Source organism: Kogia breviceps, chromosome 4 (genome assembly GCF_026419965.1).
Source record: "Kogia breviceps isolate mKogBre1 chromosome 4, mKogBre1 haplotype 1, whole genome shotgun sequence".
Taxonomy (NCBI): domain Eukaryota; kingdom Metazoa; phylum Chordata; class Mammalia; order Artiodactyla; family Physeteridae; genus Kogia; species Kogia breviceps.
In genome coordinates, this window is record NC_081313.1 from 50971275 (window position 1) to 50996596 (window position 25322).

The 25322-nt window shown below is 36.8% G+C and overlaps 2 protein-coding genes across 3 annotated transcripts in view; one reads left to right on the top strand and one right to left on the bottom strand.

Annotated features, from left to right (window-relative positions):
* Window positions 1–1308: 1308 nt before the first annotated feature.
* Window positions 1309–19685, top strand: SHISAL2B (shisa like 2B). The gene is made up of 3 exons (XM_059062329.2): window positions 1309–1499; window positions 5671–5828; window positions 19561–19685. Exons 1-3 carry the CDS (start codon window positions 1309–1311, stop codon window positions 19683–19685), a joined length of 474 nt encoding a protein of 157 aa, XP_058918312.1.
* SREK1IP1 (SREK1 interacting protein 1) overlaps window positions 1708–25322 on the bottom strand; it is a 73881-nt gene continuing 50266 nt past the window's right edge. The window contains exon 5 of one of the 2 annotated variants that reach the window (XM_067031034.1): window positions 1708–1841. In XM_067031034.1, the coding sequence (XP_066887135.1) occupies window positions 1796–1841 (46 nt within the window). In that variant the 3' untranslated portion in view covers window positions 1708–1795. Of the gene's footprint in view, window positions 1842–19819; window positions 25297–25322 lie in introns of those variants that run through there. The other variant, XM_067031032.1, reaches the window with a different exon arrangement.

The following is a 25322-nucleotide window of genomic DNA, read 5'->3' on the forward strand; positions in this document are numbered from 1 at the left end:
CGTGGCAGAGCGGTTCTCCTGGTTTCCATTACCCTGCTGCTCTCCACCCGGGTGCCCCTTCCCAATAAAGTCTTTTGCTTTGCCAGTATTTTTGTCTCCTAGGACAATTCATTTCCAAGTGTTAGACAAGAGCCCTCTCTCAGGCCCTGGAAGGGTTCCCCCTTCCAGTAACATCTCTAAGTAACTGCATCCCAGAACAAAGCTCAAGAATATTTATGCAAATACAAAAATATACAGCACCCAGTAGGGTAAAAATTCATGATTCTGGCATCCAATCAACCCTCAGCTGAAGGAAAGAAGCAGAAAAGGAAGAAGAAGGAATAAAGTTCTATCTCAGAAATTTTATGGATGTTATAGTCACCTCCTCTCCTATCTTACGGCTATTAATATTTTCTTCTTTACACATCATAGTATTGTTTGACTTATTACAAAAGCATCCATTACTATTGTTATTTTTTAAAACTTGGTCAACAAAATGAATCACTAAAGTGAGAATACCAAACAAAAAGAGAACAAGAGAAATTTCTGCAGTGCTTTAAAAGGATGAAGTTCTCTCTCTCCCTACTTCCTTTGCCTCTTCTTTCTGCCTACCTTTGCAGAAAGTCCTCAGTTTCTTTACCTCAATCTCTAACCTGTCCTTCCTTTCTCAGGTTAACTGAATACAGAATACATGGCTAGTTTTTGGAGAAAATTTTGTTCTTGTCTTTGATATTTAAATTGGCAGATTTTAACGTCTTACACATACTTCTCAAAGAAGAAGGGGTACTTCTCAACAGCCCTTCACTGATAGTTCAGTGCCTTTTGTTCTGCCCTCTACCCTGCTTCCCCGGCCCTGCTCGTTTGACTGAAACCCATCTGCCCTGTCCCTGGGCAAAGGGAATTTCAACTTTGGCTGCATCTGTTCAGATGGCAAACACGTCCCACACCACACCTACCGTTCTCCTTCAGGTGGAATCTCTTTCTGGCGTGGAGTGGGGACGCCTCCGAGAATTGAGGAAAAGTGGAGAGAAGTCAGGAGAACGTGGAGAAAGCAGACGAAGGGAGAGGGAGAAAAAGGTACAGGGCTGGAGATCGGCAGATAATAGGACCACTCAGTAGCGGGAGGGAGAAGCGCGTGTAAAGCGACCAGACACCTTGGGGACGAGGGGAGGAGAGCAAGCAGAAGAGGCGCGCCCAGGCTGACCGCCCAGGCAGTCAGCCCGGGATCGCAAGAGGCGAGCCCGGACGGAGGGGTCCGCGGGCGGGGCGGGACGTGTGTAGCAAGGGCAGATCGGGGGCTTCGCGTGCCCCTGCCTGCAGCCGCCCGCGATGAGCGAGGCCAGCCGGGTGTGCTCCGGCTACTACAGCCTCAACCGCAGCTTCGTGGAGCCCTTCCAGTGTCCCCGGCGCGGCGAGGGGGCCACCCTCATCTACTGCTGCGGCTTCGCCGACCTCAAGTACTGCTGCAGTGAGCCGGGCAGCTACTTCCCCTACAAGCACAGCTACATGTGGAGCCTCAGGTGGGTAGGCAGGGGGCTGGCGGCCAGGAGGCTGGGGAGGCGACGAGTCGTGCCACGACGGGAGGAGGGAGGTCGCCCGCGTCCTCGCGACCTGCTCGGATCCCTCCGGGGGGACAAGAGCCTTCGAGGGCTGATGAGGGCCCTGCAGAGAACCCACTCGGTGCCACCCCCATCCGGCGAGGGTCGGGCAGTGGCGCCAGAAGTGTGAATCCGCCGGCGACCCCGGGCGAGGCGCGCGCGGGAGGAGAGCGGGCTCTGCGCCCAGGGCGCAAGCAGGGCCGCCCGGCGGGAGCGGACTACTCTTGACTCTCTCTCGCCGGCACCAGTCCGAGGCCTGCGGCTCTGCGGGCAGAGAAAGACAAGCACATAACTTAAGGAGGAGGTTTTAATTCTCTTTTTGATTTGTTTGGGCATTTGGTGCATCTGAATGGAAAAGGAGCTCCTTTGAGACTCAATGCGTTAACCAAAGATCAGAGTATTTCAAGTCTCTCTGTGGGTGAGAAGGAATTGGCTGTATCCTTTAAAGTATCAAGAAAGCATGTGTGTGTGTGTGTGTGTGTGTGTGTGTGTGTGTGTGTGTGTGTATGTTTCGACGCGCACAGGCAACAGGGCTTTGTAATTTGCCCTCAGCTGATCTCACACTGACCCCCAAACAGAACTGGAGACCCACAGAGAGGAAGAGTTTCAGTTGCTATGATTACACACTCCGTTGAACCTTTGCAGGACACCCCCTTTCTCAACACCTGAGCTCTTTGGCCATTGCTGAAAGTGAAGAGACTTTCAAAGGTGGTGTCTTTCTTGACTCTTTTTTCCTATGATGGTAATTTAACGTATTCCAATTAGTATTTACACAGATATTTTCATTACGAAATGCTTTTCCCCCCCTCCACTCCGAAGGATTGCAGACTTAGAACCTGATTCTTTCATTTTGCCTGGAGAATGAATGGGGTGCCAGGGTTACAGGAAAGAACTGCCACCCCACCTCAAACTGTTACTTACAAATTAGCTTATGTCTGGGAGAGAGAGAGAGAGGCTAACTCTGCTAAGTAAGAAGAAGAATATTACTTCTCCCAATCTCCTACCATGGTCCAGACTTTAGCACACATGCCAAGTCTACAGCAAATGACTTTAAATGTTATTTCTTAGAGCAGTAAAGTCATTTTTTTTGCACACTGCAAGCTTCACAAAAATCTCAAAAGGAGTGCCTACTTACCAACAAGTTCAACTAACAAAGTTGTATCATGCCAGAACAGGAGATGATGACAATTTATCCTTATTACTTGGGGAAGCAATTTGTATTGCGCTGGCAAATTATCTGGCCTTTTGGAAAATAACATAGTAACCTAGCTCTGAGTCTTTGGAAGTGTTAATAATGGTGGCAGCACCTCCATAAGAGACTGGCAACTCTTAAGTCAAACTCAGTTGGAAAAGTGCCTGGGATTCTCAGGTTCCTGAATAGTTCCAAAGCAACCAGCAGCAGAGGATAGAAAACCTTCCTAAAGTTTATGAGGGCACAAAGGAATGAACAGCTTGCTGGGGTCTTCATTTAGCACTGACAATGCAGCTCAGTTCTTGGGAAATATAAAGATCATTTCAACTGATGGCATCAGTTGGCAATGTTAAACCTGGGGTTCTATATGTATATGTATAGCTAATTCACTTTGTTATACAGCAGAAACTAGCACACCATTGTAAATCAATCATACTCCAGTAAAGATGTTAAACAAACAAATAAACAAAAAAAACCACCTGGGGTTCTTCCTTAGTTATTGAGCTCTGAGAACACAATGGGAAGGTAAAAATTTAGAACTTCATTTCCCTCATATTCTTTGCTCTCTCCCCTAATTTAAAATAGTCCAACTGTGAAAAATAACCCAGAAGTCATTAGCATTTGTTCTGAGATTCTGCAGCCACTGCAGAAAGGCACAGGTATGGTACCTCCAGGTGAATGAAGTTGCTAAGTAGGAGAATTCATTAATGTGACAGGGGCTACAGACCCTCTCTCAGGGACTGCAAAGCAAACTGCCCTATGGTGCTGTGAGGAAAGCATAATTCTCCCTTTTCTGTGTCTGGCCCACTCCCATCTCTTCTCCTCTAATAAATCCCTAACCTCTAAGGGTTTCCTTTGGAAACCTTCTTCAGGACCTAGGAAAATAATGTGTGTTGCACAGCGCTACGCTTGAGTTCAGTAAGTTATTTGTTGAAATGAATATTTTAGGAGATTCCCAGAGCTCCATCTTTATCTAGAGTTTTGTATGCATAAAGCAACATTTCTATAAAGTGGAACTATGACATTGAAACAGTTTGTAATGATTATGAAGAACATCCTTTTATAACAGAAAGAAGTGACATGCTTTGTTTTTGTTTTTCCTTCCAATCATGTGGCCTGGTTTTTAAACTGTGTACATGTAAAGTCTGTAATACATACATTGAATTTAATTAAGTTGACAATTTTACTTTTAATTGACTAAATTATTTTTTCACTTTGAAGATGTTTTTTATAACCGGGTTCTCATTTCAGGAATCTTTCCAGATGTCTGGCCTCCTAGCTGCTTTGTGAAGCAGATAATATTAATTAAGTGGATTACGTTCCTATGTGTCTGTGCAGTCCTAACCCTCCCTACACATATGATCTACAAAAGTCAGCTTTGGTGCAAACAAACATGAAAAAGGAGTTGCCAGAGCCAGGGAGTCTACCCCTTGGAAGAGAGGGCATCAAGTGAGGGCAAACTCCAATTTAAATATGCAACTATATACTGACTCTAGCCAGAAAATTACCCAGTCTTCATTTCTGTGCAGGGCTAGGGGAACTGGGCTGATAGTAATTAACAGGCACAAGAATCTTTCGAAGTCTGCCCCCATGTCTGGCTCAGGAGGCAATCTCTAAATTGCAAGGGGGCTTTATCTCCTTAAATTAAGGATAAGTAGCATGAGCTTAGCCCCTCACTTTTAATTTTGTTCTTTCTCCCAAAGCAGTGACACACCTAGCACCCCTGGTCAAATTCTCTCTTCCCTCACTTTCGGCATGTCACATTTGTTCCCGCCCTAATCTCTAGGAAATAGCAGAAGCTGAAAGGCAAGACAGGAAAATAATGAAGATAAAGATCACTACTTTTCAGTGTTCACTTTGATGATTGTTACTTTTCAATGATGATTACTTTTCAATGACTACTAATGGATCAATCACCAGTCAATTATCATTTATTTCCATTTATGAAACATTAATTACAAGCTAAATACTCTATTAAACACTTTTAATAAGTGTGCACATGACTGTGGGAAAGTCAATAGAAGTATCTGCTCTGGAGCAGCTTAAAATCTAATTATATGTATTTACATACCCACGCATACATATTGCTCATGAAAGTAAAGTACATATGTTTGCATGTTAGTCTTGCAAGATAATTTTTTTTCCAAACTTCTTTTCCCATTTAAAAATAAGTTCACAGGTTTGTGAAAATTGTATTATTTCTCAAGTGATTAGACTTATAGATAACTGTATCAGAAGGAATTGTTACAAATTTAGTGCAAATAATATCATATTTACACTGCATTTTTAGAGAAAAGTACAAGGGTTTCTTCCTAAATGCTAGAAGCCATTGGTGTTATGCTCTTTTAGAAAGGAAAAATTCAGATTGAACATGAACTTTATATAAATTTCACAAACATTGCTTTCCTTTAATTAAACTTTCTCCTCCTCTCTTGTAATGGTTGTGGTTTTGTATACTAATACATGATAACTCCCATACATGTCTCCGAAATAAAAGTTCTGCACTTCTGGTAAACATCTGTTTCACTGTTTTTGCAGAGGTAGGTATCTTTCTATTCACCTTTTATTGGTGAACCTAATCTTTCCTCCTAAAATATATTAATAATAGAGGTTTATCTGATAGAAATGTTTTTGAACCATCCCTAGAGAATCAAGTGACCTTTTACTGTAATATGAATTCACATGGTATTCTATACCAATATTAACATATAAATGTATAGAGAAATGTCATAAGAATTTGAGGGTATAAAAAGGTGAGCCATAGATTTCAATCATATACTGTTTATAATAAAACATAATTTGGTATGAATGACTGAAGCAAGTATTAACAATATTTAAACCTTTATTTTATGTGCAAACCAGTTTGTGTGACAGTCACAGTGTTCTTTCTGTTTTCCTCAGCATTGGCGCTCTGATTGGACTGGGAATTGCTGCCCTTGTTTTACTTGCCTTTGTCATCAGCGTCTGTGTTCTTTGCTACTTATTTCTGTATACAAAGCCTCAAAGATTAGACACTGGCCTTAAACTGCAACACCTAGAGGCTACTTCCACTCAAGAAGGTAATCCATAACCATTATTTATAACCAATTACCTGTACTCTGTTCAAAATAATAACCTGTGCTTGGGTGACAGATCATTCGTTAGCAATGAATGGTTTTTAAAAATTCAGTTTATTATATGGTTTTATAAAAATTCATGTTAAATTAGGTCTTAATGATGAAATACCTTAGAGGGATTGTGCCCAAGGAAAAATAGTGGCAGGATGTAAATATTCTCATGAAAAAAATAATACATTGATCCAGTAAATCCACTTTAATTTATTTACGTGTCTCTGTTTTAAAGGTTGTATCCTCTTGGAATTTTTAAATTTTGTTTTTGATGGAGCCAAAGAAGTCAAATAGATAGAGGAACAAAATATCTGATAATTAATTGTCAGTGTTGCATTGCTCTAGACTGGTTAGTCAGTAGTCAGTTAGGCATTACCTGTGTGCCTACAGTGTGCAGAATTCAGAGGAGGTATATTAAGTAATCCAGAGTCACATAAAAGAAACTAAAAAATAAATAGAAGTCAGTCTTTGTTCTTGAATAGATCACAAACTAGTTACGCTATACAGGTATGTGTACGTGTGTGTTTGTGTGTGTAGTGCAACTATAAAGTAGAAATGTTTATGTAAGGTTTTCAGAACTGAGTCTCTTTGTTATCTTAATTATAATGTGCTACACATACTACTGATTACCATTATGAAACAGAAAGAATTGTTAAATTTTTTGTGAATATAAATTTCTATTAGTGTATTTTAAAAGTAGTGATCATGAATTTTATTTAATGTATTTTGAATATATTTTTAATAAAAATTTAGAATCTATATATTATAGATATATATGTTTAGAATAAGACCCAGGTGCTCACTAACTTCTATTTAAAAAGAAAGTGAAAAACTTTCTTCCAAAAAATTTAGAAAATTTCCTTCCCATATGCTCCATTTTAGCTGAATCCAGAAACACGTTTATGGAGTACATGCTCTGCGATCTTCTCAAATATACCAGCACCGCATGATTACTTTAGCTCTAGTTTTCTTCTCTGTAGAGATCTCAGAGGGTGCCCTGTATCACAAAGCAAGAAGCCGAGATCCCTTTGGAGTTCTTTTTCTGAAGTACTGTTTGGAGATTAAATGGCCAAATTGACCAGTTGTTAGCTGAATTTAGTCCGATGGCTTAGACTCTGTTTCTCCACAGGCAAAATGAAGCAGTGGATTAGTGATTATCAATTAATCAAAAAATAAAATCAATTTTTATCTCAATTGCTTAGATAATTTAAAGTATCAGTATCAGTTCTTAAATTTTATTGTAAGAATCACTTAGGGAGTTTGTTAAAACACAAACTCCAGACTCTGCATTTTAAAACAAATAGCTCCTCTTCCTGCCCTGCCCTTGCTCCCCTGCTGTCTACTCTCCACAGAGAAGCCAGAGTGAGCCTGGTAAAACCTAAGTCAAGTCAGGTCAGATCACTACTCTGGTCAAAACCCTAATTGCTTCCCATCTTTCAATAGATATGGAGTCCTAAATGTGAACTATGGGGGCTTTTGTGGTCTGCCTTTATTTCTAGCATCTTATGCCCAGCCACCTTGACCTCTTTGCTGTTCTTGAAATTCCCACCTCAGGGCCTTTGCACATGCTGTGCCCATTGTCTGGAATGCTTTTCCCTCACTTTCACTTTCTTTAAATCTTTACTAAAAGTCACCTTCCCACGGAGTTCTTCCCTGGTCACTCAATCTGTATCTTTAACTTCAACATTTCATGCCTTCTTCCTGCTTTACTTTTCTCCTAAGCACTTACCACTAATCAACTATATATTTTACTTACCTGTTGTCCAATTCTTCTCTACTCCAACTAGAAAGTAAGTTCCAGGAAAGTAGAAATTTTTGTCTTGTTTGCTCACTACTGTTTCTCTAGTGCTTAGAACACAACAAATGTTTGTTGAATGAAGTAGCAGTGCACCTCTGTTGTAGGTGATCAAAGGAGCATGTTTATTGTCACCATTACAGTCATCAAACATTCACTGAGTGCCTCTTCTGTACAATGCAGTGTGCTAAATAAAAATCAATTATTTTTCCTGATATTTTTCCTGATCTATCTCAGGGACTGCTCCAGAATTTTATTTCAAGCTGGATCTGAGAGCCCAGCAACAGAATTAGTTGGCTTGTTGACTCAAGTCTTTGTAGTCTTATGGCTCTTTAGCTAAGGAGATCCATTAGTGCACTTCCTATGTAGTTAGTTGAGGCTACTTTCTTACAATGAAATATCCCCACTCTGAGTGGCCCTCTGAAAAACACTATGTTTATCAAGTCAGCAAATTAATTCAGTACACCTTTCCTGAGTGCTTACTCTTGGTAAGGCAGAATTTTATATGATCATTGCCTTCTGCTGCTTTCAAATTAGATGATTTTGGGCCCTTTGGTTGACATTAACCAAATAAGACATAGTGGAGAGCAGAAAACAAAATAGGTAATCCAAATGTCACCTGGAATAGGAAGAGAAAACGGTTCATATTTGAAAGTGACCCTTCAAAGTGATAACTAAAAACCATTGCTGTGCCTATTGTTAAATATGCATGCTTCATTCCAGTGATTCTCCCACCCAGGGATAAATGTCAGTGTTCTAGCTAGTGAGAAAACAAGGCTTTATTCCACTTAAGGAATGCCTTAAAAGTTAGGAACATAATATTATGTTTGTGTAATAATTAAGCAAGTAAAATTACATTGGAGGAAAATTGGTTTCACCAGTTACCACTCCTTTCTTTGAAAACTATCTGTTCTTAAAAGTCAGCCTCCCATTATTTTATATTAATTTTTAGAATTGAGACTTTTTTCATTATAGGCAATTAGAGTGGCTTAAAGGGAAACGTGTTTTTGTGCACATACTAAAACTGACTTAAGGCAGTGGACTTGTTTGTTTCTGTAAATAACAGTAGCATTAAAGAAGAAACAACAGGCCCAAAACAGAGCCCTTTGTGCTAAGCCCCACATCAGCAAACCAAAACCTTACCTAACTGCAGTTTCAGCCTCTCCCAGGAGTGAAATTTTAAACCTATCCGTCTGGAATTTCCTGATCAACACTGGTAAGGTAATCTTCAGGATAGACTCCTGCCTCACCCCTAAAGGAAGGTGACCTGCCTGAAAAAAATCCTTTCTTTTGTTTATGACTTCCTTGTCCTATCCCCTTCTGCCTATAAGACCCTTCATTTCCTACATCTTCTCAGAGCCCCTTTCTACTTGTTAGATGGGATGCTGTCCAATTCACAAGTCGTTGGATAAAGCCAACTAGGTCTTCAAATTCACTCAGCTGAATTTTGTTTTTTTAACAATAGTCTAAGATAGTCTAATCTTAGAATATTTTGCCAAGATTTTTCTTTCATGTACCTTTATTCTATTGGGGTTCATTATTTTTAATGTATACAATTCAAGACTTTATACATTTTGAATTGGTCCTGAAAATAGCAGGTCTCTGGTAGTGCCTGTAGAGTTTAATTGGGCTACCTCCAGGGCTCACTTTGTACAGAGGTTCTATTGCTAAGCAATTGATTGGTCTTTACATTGTGTTCCATAATCACTTTCTTTCTTTTTAACTTTTGTGTTTTGAGTTAGGCCTGTATCAAATGCCAACGTTTAAAAGAATACCGTGGTTTGTAAATTGTACAGTATTGGACAAACAGTTCTGAGCAGAAGATGGCTGTGTGAAGGGCATCTTTCTGAGTAGACACTCCTGGGGCGAGGGCTCATTTCATAAGATGTGGAAGAATTAATGGTTAATGGGGGAGCAATTAAAGGGATGAATGTCTTAGATCCCTGCTTCCCAAACTTTTCCACTGGAGAATCCTTAAAGGTAGATAAGAAAGGAATGTGTACCTCCAGAATTCCAAGGGTTAGAACAGAAAGCCCTGGCTTGTGAGTTTTAAATTATGTGAAGTTGCCCATTATATTTTTTAAATTATGGGAATTTTTAATTTGATTGCTAATATAATGACTTGTTTTACTCTAATAATAACATTATATCCTTTCCATTTCTGAGTAAAACTGATGCTCCAAGAAGATAAAATATATTCATCCTGTGGTTTTGAGTATCCATTGACACCCTAGGGTTGTGGAGAGGGGTGGAGAATCAAGAAGTTTGTAGAAGCAGAGTTTTTGATGAAAATGAGAAGGGCAGAGAGTAGAGCTGCTTGACACAAATAAAATAATATTGTTGTATGGGAATAATAGACAATTCCAATTATCTATTATTTGGTAGTCTCTTTTGCAAAGGCAGGCAATATAAATGGAAAAGGGTAAGCAAATCAGCAGTAAGGCACAGGTTTTCTAAGAGAAAAGCATAAATTATATACAGAATACTGAGAAGGCAAGCAAATTTGATGATTGTGAATACAATTGTTTGTTCTGCCTGTGAGCAAAATGGGACTTGGATCGTTCAGAATAGTCTACTATATTTCTTCTTAGAAGACACCCTTATACCCCTGGAAAGAAAACCTTTCTCTTAATTCACTTTCATTTTAGGAAAATTAGAAAATATAGAAAAACAAATAAACAAATAACTTCATCCATGATTCCACCACACAGAGATAACAGATATTAACACCACGGTGAACATCCTTCATGGATTTTTTTCTATGTATCTATAGATACATGTATATATAACAAAATGGGGAAAAAATGAATCCTATAACAGCTTTTCTTTTTTCAATGAACAACACTGACATCATCATTTGCCAATAAATAAACACCACTTTTAATGATTACATTTTATTACCTTGATGGAGTGCTATGAATTTTTTTTCTTTTATTTTGACATAGTTCAGACTTCCAGAAAAGTTGCAAGAAAAGTATAGAAAAGGTTGTATACCTTTTGCCAGATTTACTAATTGTTAATATTTTACCTCACTTTTTTCAAAATTGACTTTCTTTTGATGTATACTTTCTGAACCATTTGAAAATAATTTGCAGATATCATGCTTTTTAACCATAAATATTTCAGTATGTGTTTCTTAAGAACAAGGGGTTTTTTCCTACATAATTACAGTACATTTGTCAAAGTCAGGAAATGTAACAGTGATATAGTAATATTATCTAATCTGCAGTTCATATTAAAATTTTCCAATATCCTTAAATAGCTATTTTTTTCTTATCTACGATCTAGTCCAGAGTTACATCTTGTAATTAGTTATCATATTTCTTTAGTCTTTTGTTTTTGTTTTTTGAAACTTATTTTTATTTTAAATCATCCTTTTACCCTTCTTTTTTTCAAGTATAGTTGATTTACAATGTTGTGTTAGTTTCTGGCTGTACAGCAAAGTGAGTCAGATATATATATACATATATATATATATATGAATATACAAAGTCACTATTTTTCCTTTTGCCATTACTACGTAATTTGTTGGGAGGTATGAAAAAATCCTGTTCCTCCTCCAACTTTCACGCACCCATTGATGGTTCTTGACTGAATGTTTTCATTCAAAATTTCAAGATAATTTTAGAATTATTATGATAGCTATGAAATGGTGATTTTCTAACTTCATCATTCCTTCTGTGTTTATTAGTTGTTATTCTACTACAAGGAAGAGCTTTCCCTTTCCCCCTATTTACCTATTAATTAATTTATTAATATCAGTATGGACTCGGATTCTTTATTCTAAAATAGTCTATTATTATCATCATTTATTCTGATTCTTAAATTATCTCAGATTTGGCCTGTGGGAGCCCCTTTAAATTGGGTCCTATATCCTTTTGAAATATGTCCATCATTTTTTGAGCATTTTTTTTGCTCTCTGTCACAAAATGTTCTCGAGCAGCCTGTGCTTTTCCTGTTCCAGCCCCGAAATCTGCCATTTTTCCAAGAAGTCTCCAAGTTGCCCTTTTAGTTGGAATGGTGTTTAGAAACCAGTTTGGGTATATCATATTTTATTAAATTATTGACTTTGAACTAGCTTCCATTTTTTTCTATTACACACAAGCATTGAACATTGAAGTATTTTCCTAGCATAAATCCCTAGGAATGGAATTGCTGACCAAAGATTTGGTACATATAAAAGGCTTTGGATACAAATTGCTAACTGTCCTCCAGAAAAGTACTATTTCATATTTTTATTTCAAAAGATATATATCTTACTAATTTCACTGAGGGAAACAATATAGTGTTTTATTTTAAATTTATCTAATTAGGAGCAAGGGTGGACATTTTCATATTTATTTGTCATTGTCTTTGTGGTATACTGTTGCTCATATCTTATACACATTTTTCTATGGGGGTATTCATTTTTCATTGCTTTATAGGAGCTTTCCATACAGTAACTAAATTCTTTTTCACATATATTGCAAGTATTTTTCATAGTTGTTTCCTTTTTAATTTTATGTGACAATTTTTCAACTGTAGAACTTTCTCCTTTTGTGATTTCTTCCTTTAATTTCATACTTAGCAAGTTCTTACCTCACTCTAAGATATATTCACCTATATTTTCTTCTAATACAATACATACATTCACTTGTTTTTTACATTTAAATCTTTAATAATCCTGGAATTAAAATATTTGTGTAAAGTGTGAGGTAGGGATCTGCCTTTATTTTTATTTTACAAATAATGAGCCAATTGTCTAAATATTTATTGGGAAATCTATCCTTTTTTTTCTTGCCAATTTAAAATGTCACCTTTGTCATAAACTAAATTCTTATATATACTGGGATCTGTTTTTAGACTTACTGTTCTGTTAAATTTATCAGTCTGTTTATTCTTAAGCCAATAATATACTTTAAAATTATTGTAGCTATATAATTTATTTTAATATCTAATTAGGGAAGAATTTCTCTTCCCATTATGCTTCTTTTTCAAAGTTTCTTAGCTACTCTTATTTCAGTATTCCAAATAAACTTCTGAGTCACATTATTTTTAACTGCCATACTTTGTTTCAGAGAGGCTTTAAAAACTCACTGAGATCTTAGTAGAAGATGGTGTAATTTGAACTCAATCACAGAAAAGGTGACTTGTATATCCTAAAGGGGCCTTTCTACTGAAAATAATGAGTCTGGAATTTCCTACAACTCTTTTTGTTTCTAGAATGTAGAAAACCAAATTGCTCAGCAGAGCTCCTGCTACTTTTAGCATTTGTGAGTCCTCTTCAGGGAGCAGGGTTAGGCAATGCTGGCTGATGCTGGAACCAAAAAGCAAAATAGAAGCCAGTGTCTCATTGTGAAAATTCATTTAAAGGATTTAAAATATCAGCTAAATTCCTTTGTGAGCTATGTTAGTCATCTATAGTTGAATTTAACAATGCAGAAAAGAAAAAAAATGTCCAATTGTGGAAAAAATAGGGTAGAAAAAACATTTCTGGAGAGAACTGCCTTCATTCCTTGATGGATGGACAAAGCAAAAGGGCAAGTCTAAGATTCTAACTTTCACAATGAATTTTTAACTGTATTTACATGAGATACCTGTGTATCCTCAAGCGGAAGGCAGGGCGTTGAAGAAGGGAGAAGTCAATAGGTCAGGAGGTCAGTAGGCAAGTTTTGCTCACTTCACCATTTACCTCAGATCCAGTTCTTTGCATCATATTAAATTTAAAGGGAAAATGTCCCCTAGTAAATGAAGAACACTTTTAGGGTGCAAATTTAAGATTGCTTGTTTCCTCTAGAAAGAAATGCAGGATGAGTGGGATGCGTAGATTTCTACTAAAGTGAGCCGGCTGATTAGTCATTGAAGCTGCTGTAGGGCATCAGATTGGTAATGCAGAAGCTAGAAGGACACAGGCAGATAATGACAGAAAAGCTTAATTACCGCTCTGCCACATAGCCAGGAGATGAGACCTGCAGAGGGCCCAGCATTCTTTTGATATTTTGAAATGGCAGGTAAGAGCAGAGTTCATAGAAGATTTATAGGATAAATGGATCCCTGAGGAATACTTCTGAAAATGAATGTAAAATTTAACTAATAGAAAAAATATATTGGCCTAGTTTGTGATGAGGATAGGTGGATTTTGTTTGATGAATTTGATTTAAATGGAGAATTTGATTTGCTTGATGAATTGCATTTAAATTTTGGCAAAGGCCAAAGCTTTAATTTAAATGCCAGGCTGAGAGGTATAGGATTAAAGGAAGGTTGAGATTTACATATGATGACCAGACTAAAGAAAAGAATAAAAATGGGACATTAGCAGCAGAAAGAGCATCTAATATCAACCCAGGAAAGCACAGTGATATTGGATCTTTCCAGTCTGCACTCAGGTAAAGAAAAGGAGAAATTAAATTTAAAAAACCCTTTATATGTAACAAATCCCTTAAGAGCTCAATGGTATAACAGATTTATTGTTTAAAATTTAATCCATGTTGTAACCTCGTGACAGAAGAGGCAGCTGGTTTTATCTCTACTCTGTTGGTTAAGAAATTAGTTTCTATTTATTAAAGGAAAACTAGGAAAAGGTGAGGTTGCTGAGACTTTTCCTCTTCTCTCTTTAAAAATCATTTCAAAAGGATGCAGTTAGCTGGACTCTGATATCACTACAGCACAGCCCACTTACAGCAGTTGTTTTTTCCATAATATGCCCAATTATTCTAACTTACCAGAGGGATATACATTGAAAGCACGTTTGGACTTTTATAAGCTGTAGGAAGAGAAGGAACACTAGGGTGTTGACTTGCTAATCAAAGCTCCTGCTTCAAATGGTGTCAGTATGGTGTTTATATCAAATCTTTTCTTGTTCCTGTAGCAAATCAGTTTGGTTACGGGAACTGCACTGCCTTAAGAAGCCAATCTAAGAAATGATCTTTGTACCTGCACTGGTTAGAAGGATCCAGTAGTCAAGGAAATAATGAATCAGGGCTGGGGAATGGGGTGTTTTACAAGTCCTAGATGAAGGCAAATCTATTGATAGAATACTGGAATGTATTTTGCAAGCCTTTAAATCTCAGAGGGCAGTAGACAGGTTAAACTCTTTCAGTTGTTTCCAAAAAAATGCATAATGGAAACTAGAGCTGTCAGAATGGAGATGGCTTAAGAGAGAACCCCAGACTAAGGGGTTCTTAGAGAGAACCCCAAACTAAGTGAGGAAATAACTTCCTGAGTTTAACTCCCATAAAAAGAAAAAAACCCTATATGTGACAAGGTAGAAAAACCACCTTGAAAGTCTCACTAGAATATTATGAATTTAAGTATGTAAAAAGCTTAGGAAACATGAAGGACTTGAATTAATCAAATGTTACAGTCTTCAGACTTCCAGGACTTCGAATAAAAGATTAAAATTTTAGATGTTTAAAAAAATGCTAGAGGGGCCAGACAGGGGAAGAGGATTAAGAGGCACAAACTATTATGTATAAAATAAATAAGCTACAAGGATATATTGTACAGCATAGGGAATATAGCTAATATTTATAACTTTAAATGGAGTATAATCTATAAAAATATTGAATCACTATGTTGTATGCCTAAAACTAATATGATATAAATCAACCATACTTCAATAAAAAAAGAGAAGAAATGCTTATATAAGATACAAATTCTGCCCAGATAATATGAAACTAATTTACATCTTAAATCCTTGGTCTTTTACCTTTACCTGCTCTGATACTGGAGAGTACAAATGATACTGAACCAATAAGAATAAGCCTACAAACATTTTGTTTTTCAAATATTACAAATGTTATATAAGGAAAATAGTTTCAAGGGTCTCTCTCTCTTTCTCTCTCTCTCTATATATATACATATATATTCCCCATTACTTAAGTATTTAGTAGTTAAATTTGAATCCATATATCTTTTAAAGTCTACTTTGCAAATAACAGTGAAGAATTTATCAGGTCATCAAATTTTCATGCTAGCTTTCCCTACTACATTTATCTTAAACAATTTTGCTTGCTGACTGGGCAAAGAGCTACTTGCCAGGCTAGAAAATGTTGTGCCTACAACAAATTAACTTTTTGTTGTTTTTGTTTAAAAATCAAATTATAGGGCTTCCCTGGTGGCGCAGTGGTTGAGAATCCGCCTGCCGATGCAGGAGACACGGGTTCGTGCCCTGGTCCGGGAAGATCCCACATGCCGCGGAGCAACTAAGCCCGTGAGCCATGGCCGCTAGGCCTGTGCGTCCGGAGCCTGTGCTCCGCAACGGGAGAGGCCACAACAGTGAGAGGCCCGCATACCGCAAAAAAAAAAAAAAAAAAAAAAATCAAATTATATAGTCAAAACATTATGATTGGATGTTTAGAAGTAGAACATTAATTTAACACCAAAAGAGTTCGGAAGTAATGAAATAAAGCCAAATATTGTACCGCTCTAGGCCCTACATTTTAAAATTATGATACTTTTCATATTAGCCCAGAGAATAATGCCACGCATGTTTCAGGCCTATGGGCAAGATCTGGGAGCTGTAGTGAGACATCATCCTTCAAAACTTATCAATAATATTGCTCGTTTGAGTGTTGATCTATGAAAACAACCCATAGTGAGGGATGTCCTCATTGACTCTAGAAAGCAGTCTATAAATGGGCAAAGCCAGGCAGTATGAACACACTTAAAGGTGAGGCTTAGACTTATCTTAAGAAAAAAAGTGAAAAAGTCATATAACAAGAGAGACTAGATGGCAAAAAAGTAGAGGAGAGCTACTTCTAATAGTGAAACCTCTTGGCTAGTGAGTTCCCCTTCCCCTTAGGTAGGTTTGGAGCAGATTTTCCAAAACCTAAAGGACAAATAAGAGTTTTTCAAGCAAAGATTAGAGAGTTAGGGATATCAGGCACCTGGAAGTATGCAAAGGCTTGGGGCAGAGAGAGAGTGAGAGCAGGGCAAGTCTGGGGAGCTTGTCAGTCAGTATTTCTGTATGTCTGAAATGCCAAGTACCAGGAAGGGAATGGGGCAAGCTGAGCCGGGAGGGGGAAGTAGGGCTGATCCGCAGCCTAATCAAGAAATTAGGATTTGATCCTAAAAAATTTTAAGCAGAGAGAAGCTGATAGTAAATGCTCTGAGGAAACATTATGAAAGTATTAACTATTATTGTATTGCTGATAGTTTTGCATCTTTTCTCACTTAACATTGTATTCTGAGCATTTTCAATGTAATTAAAAATTTCTTGGAAATTACTTTTTCAGATTAAATGGCTGCATCATACTTAAGCATGATAATTTAGCAACTTCCCTATTATAAATTTAGGGTACTTACATTTTTTTGGTATTGAAAAGAATCAGTGAATATCTTTATATGTAAGTTTTAGAGCTCATCTCTTATGGTTTCCCTGGGAACTTCATGCTAAAATCACAAGGTAGGAACACTCCAGACTTAAAAATAAATGTACCAATTTACCCTCCCATCATGCCATCCCATTGGCCCTGCTTTCTAGGGCCAAGCAGGACATCCCCCACTATGGGTTGATTTCATAGACCAACACTCAAATGGGTAATATTATTGATGTTTTGAAGGATGATGTCTCACTACAGCTCCTAGATCTTGCTCATAGGCCTGAAACACGCATGGCATTATTCTCTGGGCTAATATTAAAAGTATCTTGTTTAAAATGTGGAACCTTGAGTGGCACGATATATGGCTTTCTTTTCTTCTGAATTTTTGTGACGGTAAAATAAATTACTTACTCTTGGCCAAGAAAGATTTTATCTGTTCCTAATTGAGACATGAAAAATGGTATATTACCTTTTGAATTTACATTTCTTTCTGACTAGTAAGATTGGAGATTCAGTAGATCTTTTGCCCATCTCTTTACTGATTAAGAGGTGTTAATGTCTTACATATTGATACGCAAATTCTGGTTATATGTTAGACATGAATCATGTGTTCTAAACATTTCTTCCCAGTTGGCTTTCAATCTTATCTTTTGCAATCTGCAACTTTAAAGTTTTTACTATGTCACACTTTCAATCTTATCATTTCACTCAATATTGAACATTAGCTATGTACAATGCAATTTTTCTGCATCATCAATCAAAAATATAGTAAAAGATCTCTGGCATGTGGTGCTTACATTTTAGTGAGAGGAGATATATAATAAACATCATAAAAAGGTAAATTATATTAGAAAATAAATGCTATGGGAAAAACTGGAGAGCAAAGGGATTGGGGATGGGGTGGGGGGAATGTAGGTTGCAATTTTAAATACAGTGTTTAGGTCCCATTGAAAAGGTGACTTCTGAGCAAGGATTGGAAATTAGGGATTTACCCTGCAGATAATCTAAGGGAAGAGCATGCCAGACAGAGTGAACAGCCAATGCAAAGGCCCTGTGGCTGGAACATACCTGAAATGTTTGATCAAAGAGGTTGGAGTGAATGAGAGGATGAAGCAGAAAAAGACGAAGTCAGGGAGATTTATGGTGTGTGTGTGTGTGTGTGTGTGTGTGTGTGTGTGTGTGTGTGTGTGTGTGTGTGTGTGTGTATGTGTGGACATGTGGGCCATTATAAAGACTTGGGTGAAATGGAGGGTTCTTTGCAGAGGACATGCTTTAACTTTTGTTTCAAAGGATCACTCTGAGTGTTGTGCTGAAAATAGAACAGTGGTAGCAGTGAAGGTGGTCTGATTCTGGATGTGTTTTAAAAATGTAGTCAACAGGATATCAGATAAATTGCAGGTGGGGTTGAGAGAAGAGGAACCAAGGCTGACGGAGGTTTTTGTCCTGAGCAACTGAACACATGGAAGTTGCCGGCAATTGAGAAGAGGAAGACTGTAAGTGGATTGGGCTCCTTTTTTTTTTTAAACCTGGGAATGATCCAAATATCAGTTTTGGACTAAGTTGGAGATGTCTCCTAGATATCCAAGTGGAGATGGCAACTAGGAAGTTGAGTCTGGAGTTCAGGAGAGGTGTGGATTAGAGATACAAATCTGGGAGTCATCAGCAGAGATGGTATTAAAAACTGTGGGACTAATGAGAGTAATTAGGCAGTGACACAGTGATAGGAACCAATGGCTGAGCCCTCAGGCCCTCCTCAGCCTAAGATGCTTGGGAGAGGAAAAGGGACCAACAAGAAAGATGGAAAAGGAGCAATGGTGACACAGGAACGAGTCAAGGAAGGGTAGCATTTGGGAAGTCAAGAAAGAAAATGCTGCTGAAAGGTCAAATAAGATGTGGCTTGTGAGCTGAACTGTGGGTTTAACAACAGGGGGTTATTAGTAACATCTGTGATTTCTTGCACTGCTTTTACATAATTATAAAATTATTTAAATATATTTAAATTTGTATATATCGGTGAAATATATGACATTATTTTCACACTTAATTTTTCTAACATCATTCACTGATTAAGAATCCATTTCTTTGCTATGAGCTTGTTAGTCTAACTTCTGATGAACAAATATCCGCATTCCTCTACCCTTGTGCATTTTGGACTCCTTTATATAGAAAGAGTGAATGGGATTGTGGAATAAACATGCTCTTTTTAAATGTTACATCTCAATTGATTATAATGGCAAAGCCTTAAGATTGTTGTAAATTATTATGATCGATTTTAGTTTTGTTCCCTTTATGCATAAGGACAGTCACACTTTTATTAAGCAACCCAGAAATTGTTACCTTCTGATCAAATGTGTAGTTTCCTCCATGGAAGTGTGGAGAAAGAAAGGTAAGCATGGAAACGAAATCCTTACTTCTGTTACTGTGTATTTCCCTTATTTAACTTTCAGGAGAAAATGCTCAAAAACAACTTTGAAATGATTCAATTCTAACATTCCTAAAAAGTTTAATTTTTTAAGGACAAATTTTAAAGTAAGATTTGATGTCATAATTTCAAATAATTATTTCATTTTGTTTTGTGTATTTGCAGGCAACTCAAATAGAAAAACCAAAGCCCCCAGTTCAAATTCAACAAATGAAACATTCTATGAAGCTGATGATACAATTCAAGAAAAAACAATGGATATGACACAAATCAACACTGCTTACTGTTAAATATCCTGTGTTGTAAAAACTCACTGGAGAGATGGAGCAACAAAAATAAAGAGTTCACTTCAAATACAGTTCGTAATAATACTTTTCAAAAACTTACCACGCACAAAGCAAGACACAGCTGCAGTTTTGATCATTCAATTAATTTATTAAACACCCACTAAGGTTTCTGATAGATTTCCATGTGCATAAGTTTACTTTTATTTGCTAATTAAGATGTTTCTACATTACATGAAATTATGTTAATACTTCAGGAGACAAATTATAGAATTTATCAATAACAAGATAAGCACACCTATGTCAGTGAAGAACAATGAGAAGTTTATGTCACATTACCAGCATTTCACAAGTTTCTCACACTTTGAGGCAGTTATTTTTATAAAAGATGGTACTAGATAGGTAAATCTCGGGGGGTGGCCTTATGAACGAGAAGTGGAGTGTTAAGTCTCTTAGAAATCAACCCATGCCTTTTTTAGGGGATTTGCTGAGCACACAATGTATTATTGCCTTTATAAAAACTAACATTCAATAACAAAATGTATCACTATGTATAATCTGCATGATAAATATTTTCTGCAAGGGATAACCATAACAAAAATCCTTCACTGATAAAGTTCCTAAGGAATTTCTAGAATGAAAGTTATAAAACAAACAAGTTAGTTCTCTGGTCCCACCTAAGGCTACTGCAGTGGTATCACTTAGACATCTAGAAATAAAACTACAGTTTCTGCAAATTAAAATTGTTTTAAAAGATTTTTATTCATAAATGTGATTTCTATTATAAGAACACACACCTGGTCCTATAATGGAATTCAATAGGAAAAAAGAATTAATTTTAAGCTGGTTCTGCTGAACACATCTACCGTGTTGTACAAAGTTTCTGTAGTTGGAAGACTAGCCTTTCAAAATGTGCCAAATACAGCTTCTCTGGTCTGCTGGGGGAAAAGAAAGGAATGCCTGATGGCTCTCAGGCATGCGAAGCTCAGGGTTAGAAACTTTTGAACATCAGTCTGTCAAAATTTCTACTAAGAACTGGGGATTCCAGCGCTGTGCAGTAGAGGTTTCTGTGATGATGGAAATGTTCTTTCTATATCTGCAATGTCTGGCATGGTAGCCACTAGCCACATGTGGCTACTCAGCTCTTGAAATGTGGCTAGTGCAACTGAAGAGACACATTTTCATTTAATTAATCTAAATTTCAATAGCCACATGTGGCTACACTGACAGCATAGTTCCAGATCATTATTGCAACATCCTACTGGCAGTGTTGGATTTCACATTCAAAAAGAGCACAGTTTTGCCAATGTTTAAATATTAAAATTGCTCAGAGTGTGTGTGAAGTCTGAAAGTTGAAACATTTCCATTACAAAAATGACATTTTATGTGGTCATAAAAGCAAAGAATTTTCATCTATTTTTGTGAAAGCACATAAAGTGTGGGTATTTCTTGATCTTTTATCCAGCTTTGATTTTAAAAACTCCAAGAAAATTGCCTATCTTGATACACAGATATTAATAATTATATTACTAATTAGATGTTGCCTCAGGTGAAAATCTAGGTTGAGAAAGTTAGTTAAGGCACTGGTAAGTCTACTTTTGTTGCTCAAGGGGAAGAGCAGAGGCCAGACAAGAAGCAGGAAACTTAGAGACTCAGGGCCAGCAAAATGTTCCTGGTTCCCCAGATTCTTCCCAACCTGTGGGACAGGCAAACTGGGGCTGGGCATGGCTGCACGCATCATGGGCTGTGCTCTACAAGAGGCAACCCAATTCTCTGGCGCTCTGCAAAATTTTAGAGGAGTTGGGAGGAGACAAGTGAGGTCTGAAGGTCCTGGGCTTCGCAAGTGAAATTATCACTGAGCTGGCATAACAAACCTTACTGTTCTTGCATGCCAACTGCCCGGGAAAATTGAGTCTCAGCACTTAGTATTAGTTGGAATCTGTGCAGCACTCCCTGCCAAGCCAGGAAACCTTGGGGAGAGCGACAGGGCTATCTAGTAGACCAGCTGGTGTGTGTCACTTTGACTTTGAAGCAGTTTCACTTCATAATATTGATTTAAATATTAAAATAGTCAAATCAATATTAAAAATATTAAAAGAAGCCTTATCAAATTATGACAGTCTGCATTGAAATATATATTTTAAATGATTTATATAGACTGGAAATACTAACATAACAACACAATATATTCTGTCAGTCAAAAATAACCTAAAATAAAATTAAAAGCAAAACACATTTCAAATTATGTACATGTGCATGTAATTCTGGGGATGGGTCTGATAAAGAATATAGTAGCTTTTTAGAAGACCTTAATTTTTAGAAATCAGAACTCAGAAAGAAAAGTGGGCCCAGAATAAGAGATCAGATAATCGAATATCAAAGATTCAAATTATTTTCTATGCGGGCTTTTAATGAGACTAATTTCATCCTTTAAAAACTGTGGGATTGGATTATGAAATGGATGAAACCAAACCTCAATAAAAGTCATTTCTTTCCTTAAAACTCTCTAATGGCGTCTCTTGCTTACAGATAAAGTCCAAGCTCCCAAACATGGAACATAAAACCTCCTTCTCTTGTACCTAAGAACTTAGAATGGTGGTCTCAATTCTTACCACTCCTGCCCTCACAGGGCTTATAATTCTTGACACACACGCCCCAGCTTTTTCGATTGTGGGCTTTGTTCACAGTACTCAATCTGTCAACTCGCACTCTCATCCTCAATCAAAATGCACTGCAGGCATTACTTTTTCTAGGTAGCCTCTTCTAACTTCTCCAGACTATGTTAGGTACTCCTGTGTGTTTCTATAAACCCAATTACTGTACTTAATACCTAATGATGAGTTCTGCTGTTTCTCCTACCAACTAAACTGTGAATTCCTTTCAGGGAAGCAAATGTGTCTTATTTATCTCCGTATCCCTGGTATTTAACATAGTGTTTGCCATGCTAGGTACTCAGTAAATGTTTATCGAAGAAAGGACTCAATGGCATTTAACAAGACTATTATTGATAACTCTTCAATCTAGTTTAATTGAAGGTAACCTAGGCCTATGTAATTTTAGACAGAATGAGTCATAAATACAGACACACACAGTTGTTTTATTCATTGATGTTTTAGCCTCAAAGAACCAAAGATGTAAACAGATATGTATTAAGTATGAAGAACTGGGGATCCCTCTGAGAGGTTTTAGCCAACAGAAGATATGGAGAAAAGAAATACGGAACTGTATGGGGCATAGGTCCATCAGCCCAAAAGCAATAGTCTCAAAGTATTCAGATAATCAGGTTACAGACACAAATATAAACATAAATTCTGTCTGCATCTAGTGACAATAACATATACTGGGTGGTAAGGTAACCAAATACCAATTATCTGCTTAAAGAAGTAACATGTGTTTAACAGTTATATTAATAAATTCAACTTTTACCATTTACAGAATGCTACCTGCTTATCTGTAACAATTTATAAATGAATATAATAATTTCTATTCTAAATGAAAATAATTTCTAAAATAATATTATTTGAAGTATTGATAATCATATATATTAAGGAGTAGAAGGGATCTCAGAGATAATTTGGTACAATATTTTATAAATGAAAGACACCAAGGCCCAGAGAAGGTAAATGACTTTGTTGAAGGTCACACAGGTAGCCAGAACGACTAGGACTTGTGTTTTTGGCCACCGTGAGGCATGCGGGATCTTAGTTCACTGACCAGGGATTGAACCCCTGCCCCTGCAATGGATGTGCGGACAACTAGGACTTTTGGATTTTTACTACTAAGTTCAGTTTTCCTTATGCTACGTGTTGCCTAAGAGGAAATGTCACTAATTTTCTCCTACAATATATTAGTGAGATTTGCATCCAATCCCAATAATAATAACAAGATCACTTCAGAATTACTTTAGTGAAAAATAAATGAATTTTATTCAGATGAGATCTTTCATAAAGTATTCTCAGACTATGGGAAAATTTACTCAAGAATAATTCCAAGAGTTTTTTCTGGGGAAAAAATTACTGAACATTAAAATCTTTTAATTTGCGAACTCTATTAGTTAATGAGGCCTGAATTTTATATAACTCTCCTGAGCATTGATTGTCTCACCATTCAGATAACAAATCTAATGAGCCAACTTATTATCTCTACAATTAACAGAAGTAAAACTTACAAATAACTGGATCAACTCTTGTGTCACTACAATCATCATTTTTAACCATGTTGCACACTCAATAGGATGAGACCATACGTTTGCATGTAGCATTTTCTAATAATTTTTAAAAGTTTTTTTTACTTATTTTTTTCATACTGATAACCAAAGGATTGTATTTTCATAAAATATAGTTTTCAAAAATATATAAACTACAGCAAAGGCAAAACAAACCCTTAAAAACCTAGTAGCTCTGTGTTTCTCTCCAAATAACTGACTAAGCTATTTAAACAAGAGGATTTCTTTTTAAGGAGGCCATAGGACTAAGTTAGGTTATGGAAAAGCTACAAGTGTGAGCACTTCCATGGCTGTAATGTTAGAAAAGGGATGTGGATGTAGCCTCCCTAGAATCTGCACAAGGTAAGCATATGCTAAGAGGGGTTATGAGGCTCTCCCAGTCTTACTGAGGTCATGCCAGATAGGAGTGCTGGGTGAAGGAAGAATCAGTACACCTTTCCAGCCTGTGAGGTTATGTGTACTTACCTGATTTCATCATAATGAATACACCTGCAGCCACGTCTGTAGGCTACCAATTTGAAAATTTACAACTGCACCACAGTGAGGTACTTACAATCTTTGGTGCTGTACCATGATAACCAGTTGACTTTCGATGCTGCTACAATAATAAGTATTTAACTTATTGGACATAAGGGATATCCAAGTATTCAGCAAAGTAAGTAATACTGATCATTGTGAAATTTTAAAAATGTAGAAACATTTATATCTACAACTATCTGTTTGAAAATGCTGACTCATATAAAATTTCCATTGTTATATAAAGGCTTTCATGATGTAACTCCCTGACTCTTAAATTTTAAAAAGTACAGAATAAAATTCTTAATCCTAAATTTTTGTCACTGCTCCTGAGGTTTATGATTGAAGTCAAAGAGAGAAACACCCCAAACTAGTCATTTATGAAACCATAAATTCAGTGGAAACCTGCTTCAAAACTACAAATTATTTCAGACAAATATATATATATGTTCACATTTATAAAAAATTTCCACATTACTCATAGAAACAAGCGTCATAAAATTTACATACCGAATACAATAAAAATCAGTTCTAATGAAGATTTAGCTGTTATCCTCCTAAATAAAAAGTTCTGTGTTTGAGGTATCTCTTTAAGACATGCCAATATGGCATATTTGTAAAACAACCCAGGAGTCTATCTTCAAAATCCTGCCCAACACAGCATCATCTCTACGAGACCTACAAGTAGGCTGAACTAGACTTGTTTTTTTAAGCAAGGAAGAAATATTTTGTTATAAAAACCAAGGAGGCAGGTACTAGAAACTCTGCATCTCAGAAAACAGTGAAATTTTGTTATAAATACTTTCATTATCATCTTCCTGCTGATGCCATTCATTTAAAAAGTTCTGGTCAAGACCAATAAAGCAGCTTCATCTCCTGTGACATCCAAAAAAAGCCAAGAT

What these genes read in the sequence shown, in the direction of transcription:
- SHISAL2B (XM_059062329.2), top strand. Translation starts at nt 1,309, where the DNA reads ATGAGCGAGGCCAGCCGGGTGTGCTCCGGCTACTACAGCCTCAACCGC. An exon ending in AGCTACATGTGGAGCCTCAG is followed by an intron (nt 1,500 to 5,670) that starts GTGGGTAGGCAG and finishes TGTTTTCCTCAG; the next exon opens with CATTGGCGCTCTGATTGGAC. An exon ending in GGCTACTTCCACTCAAGAAG is followed by an intron (nt 5,829 to 19,560) that starts GTAATCCATAAC and finishes GTGTATTTGCAG; the next exon opens with GCAACTCAAATAGAAAAACC.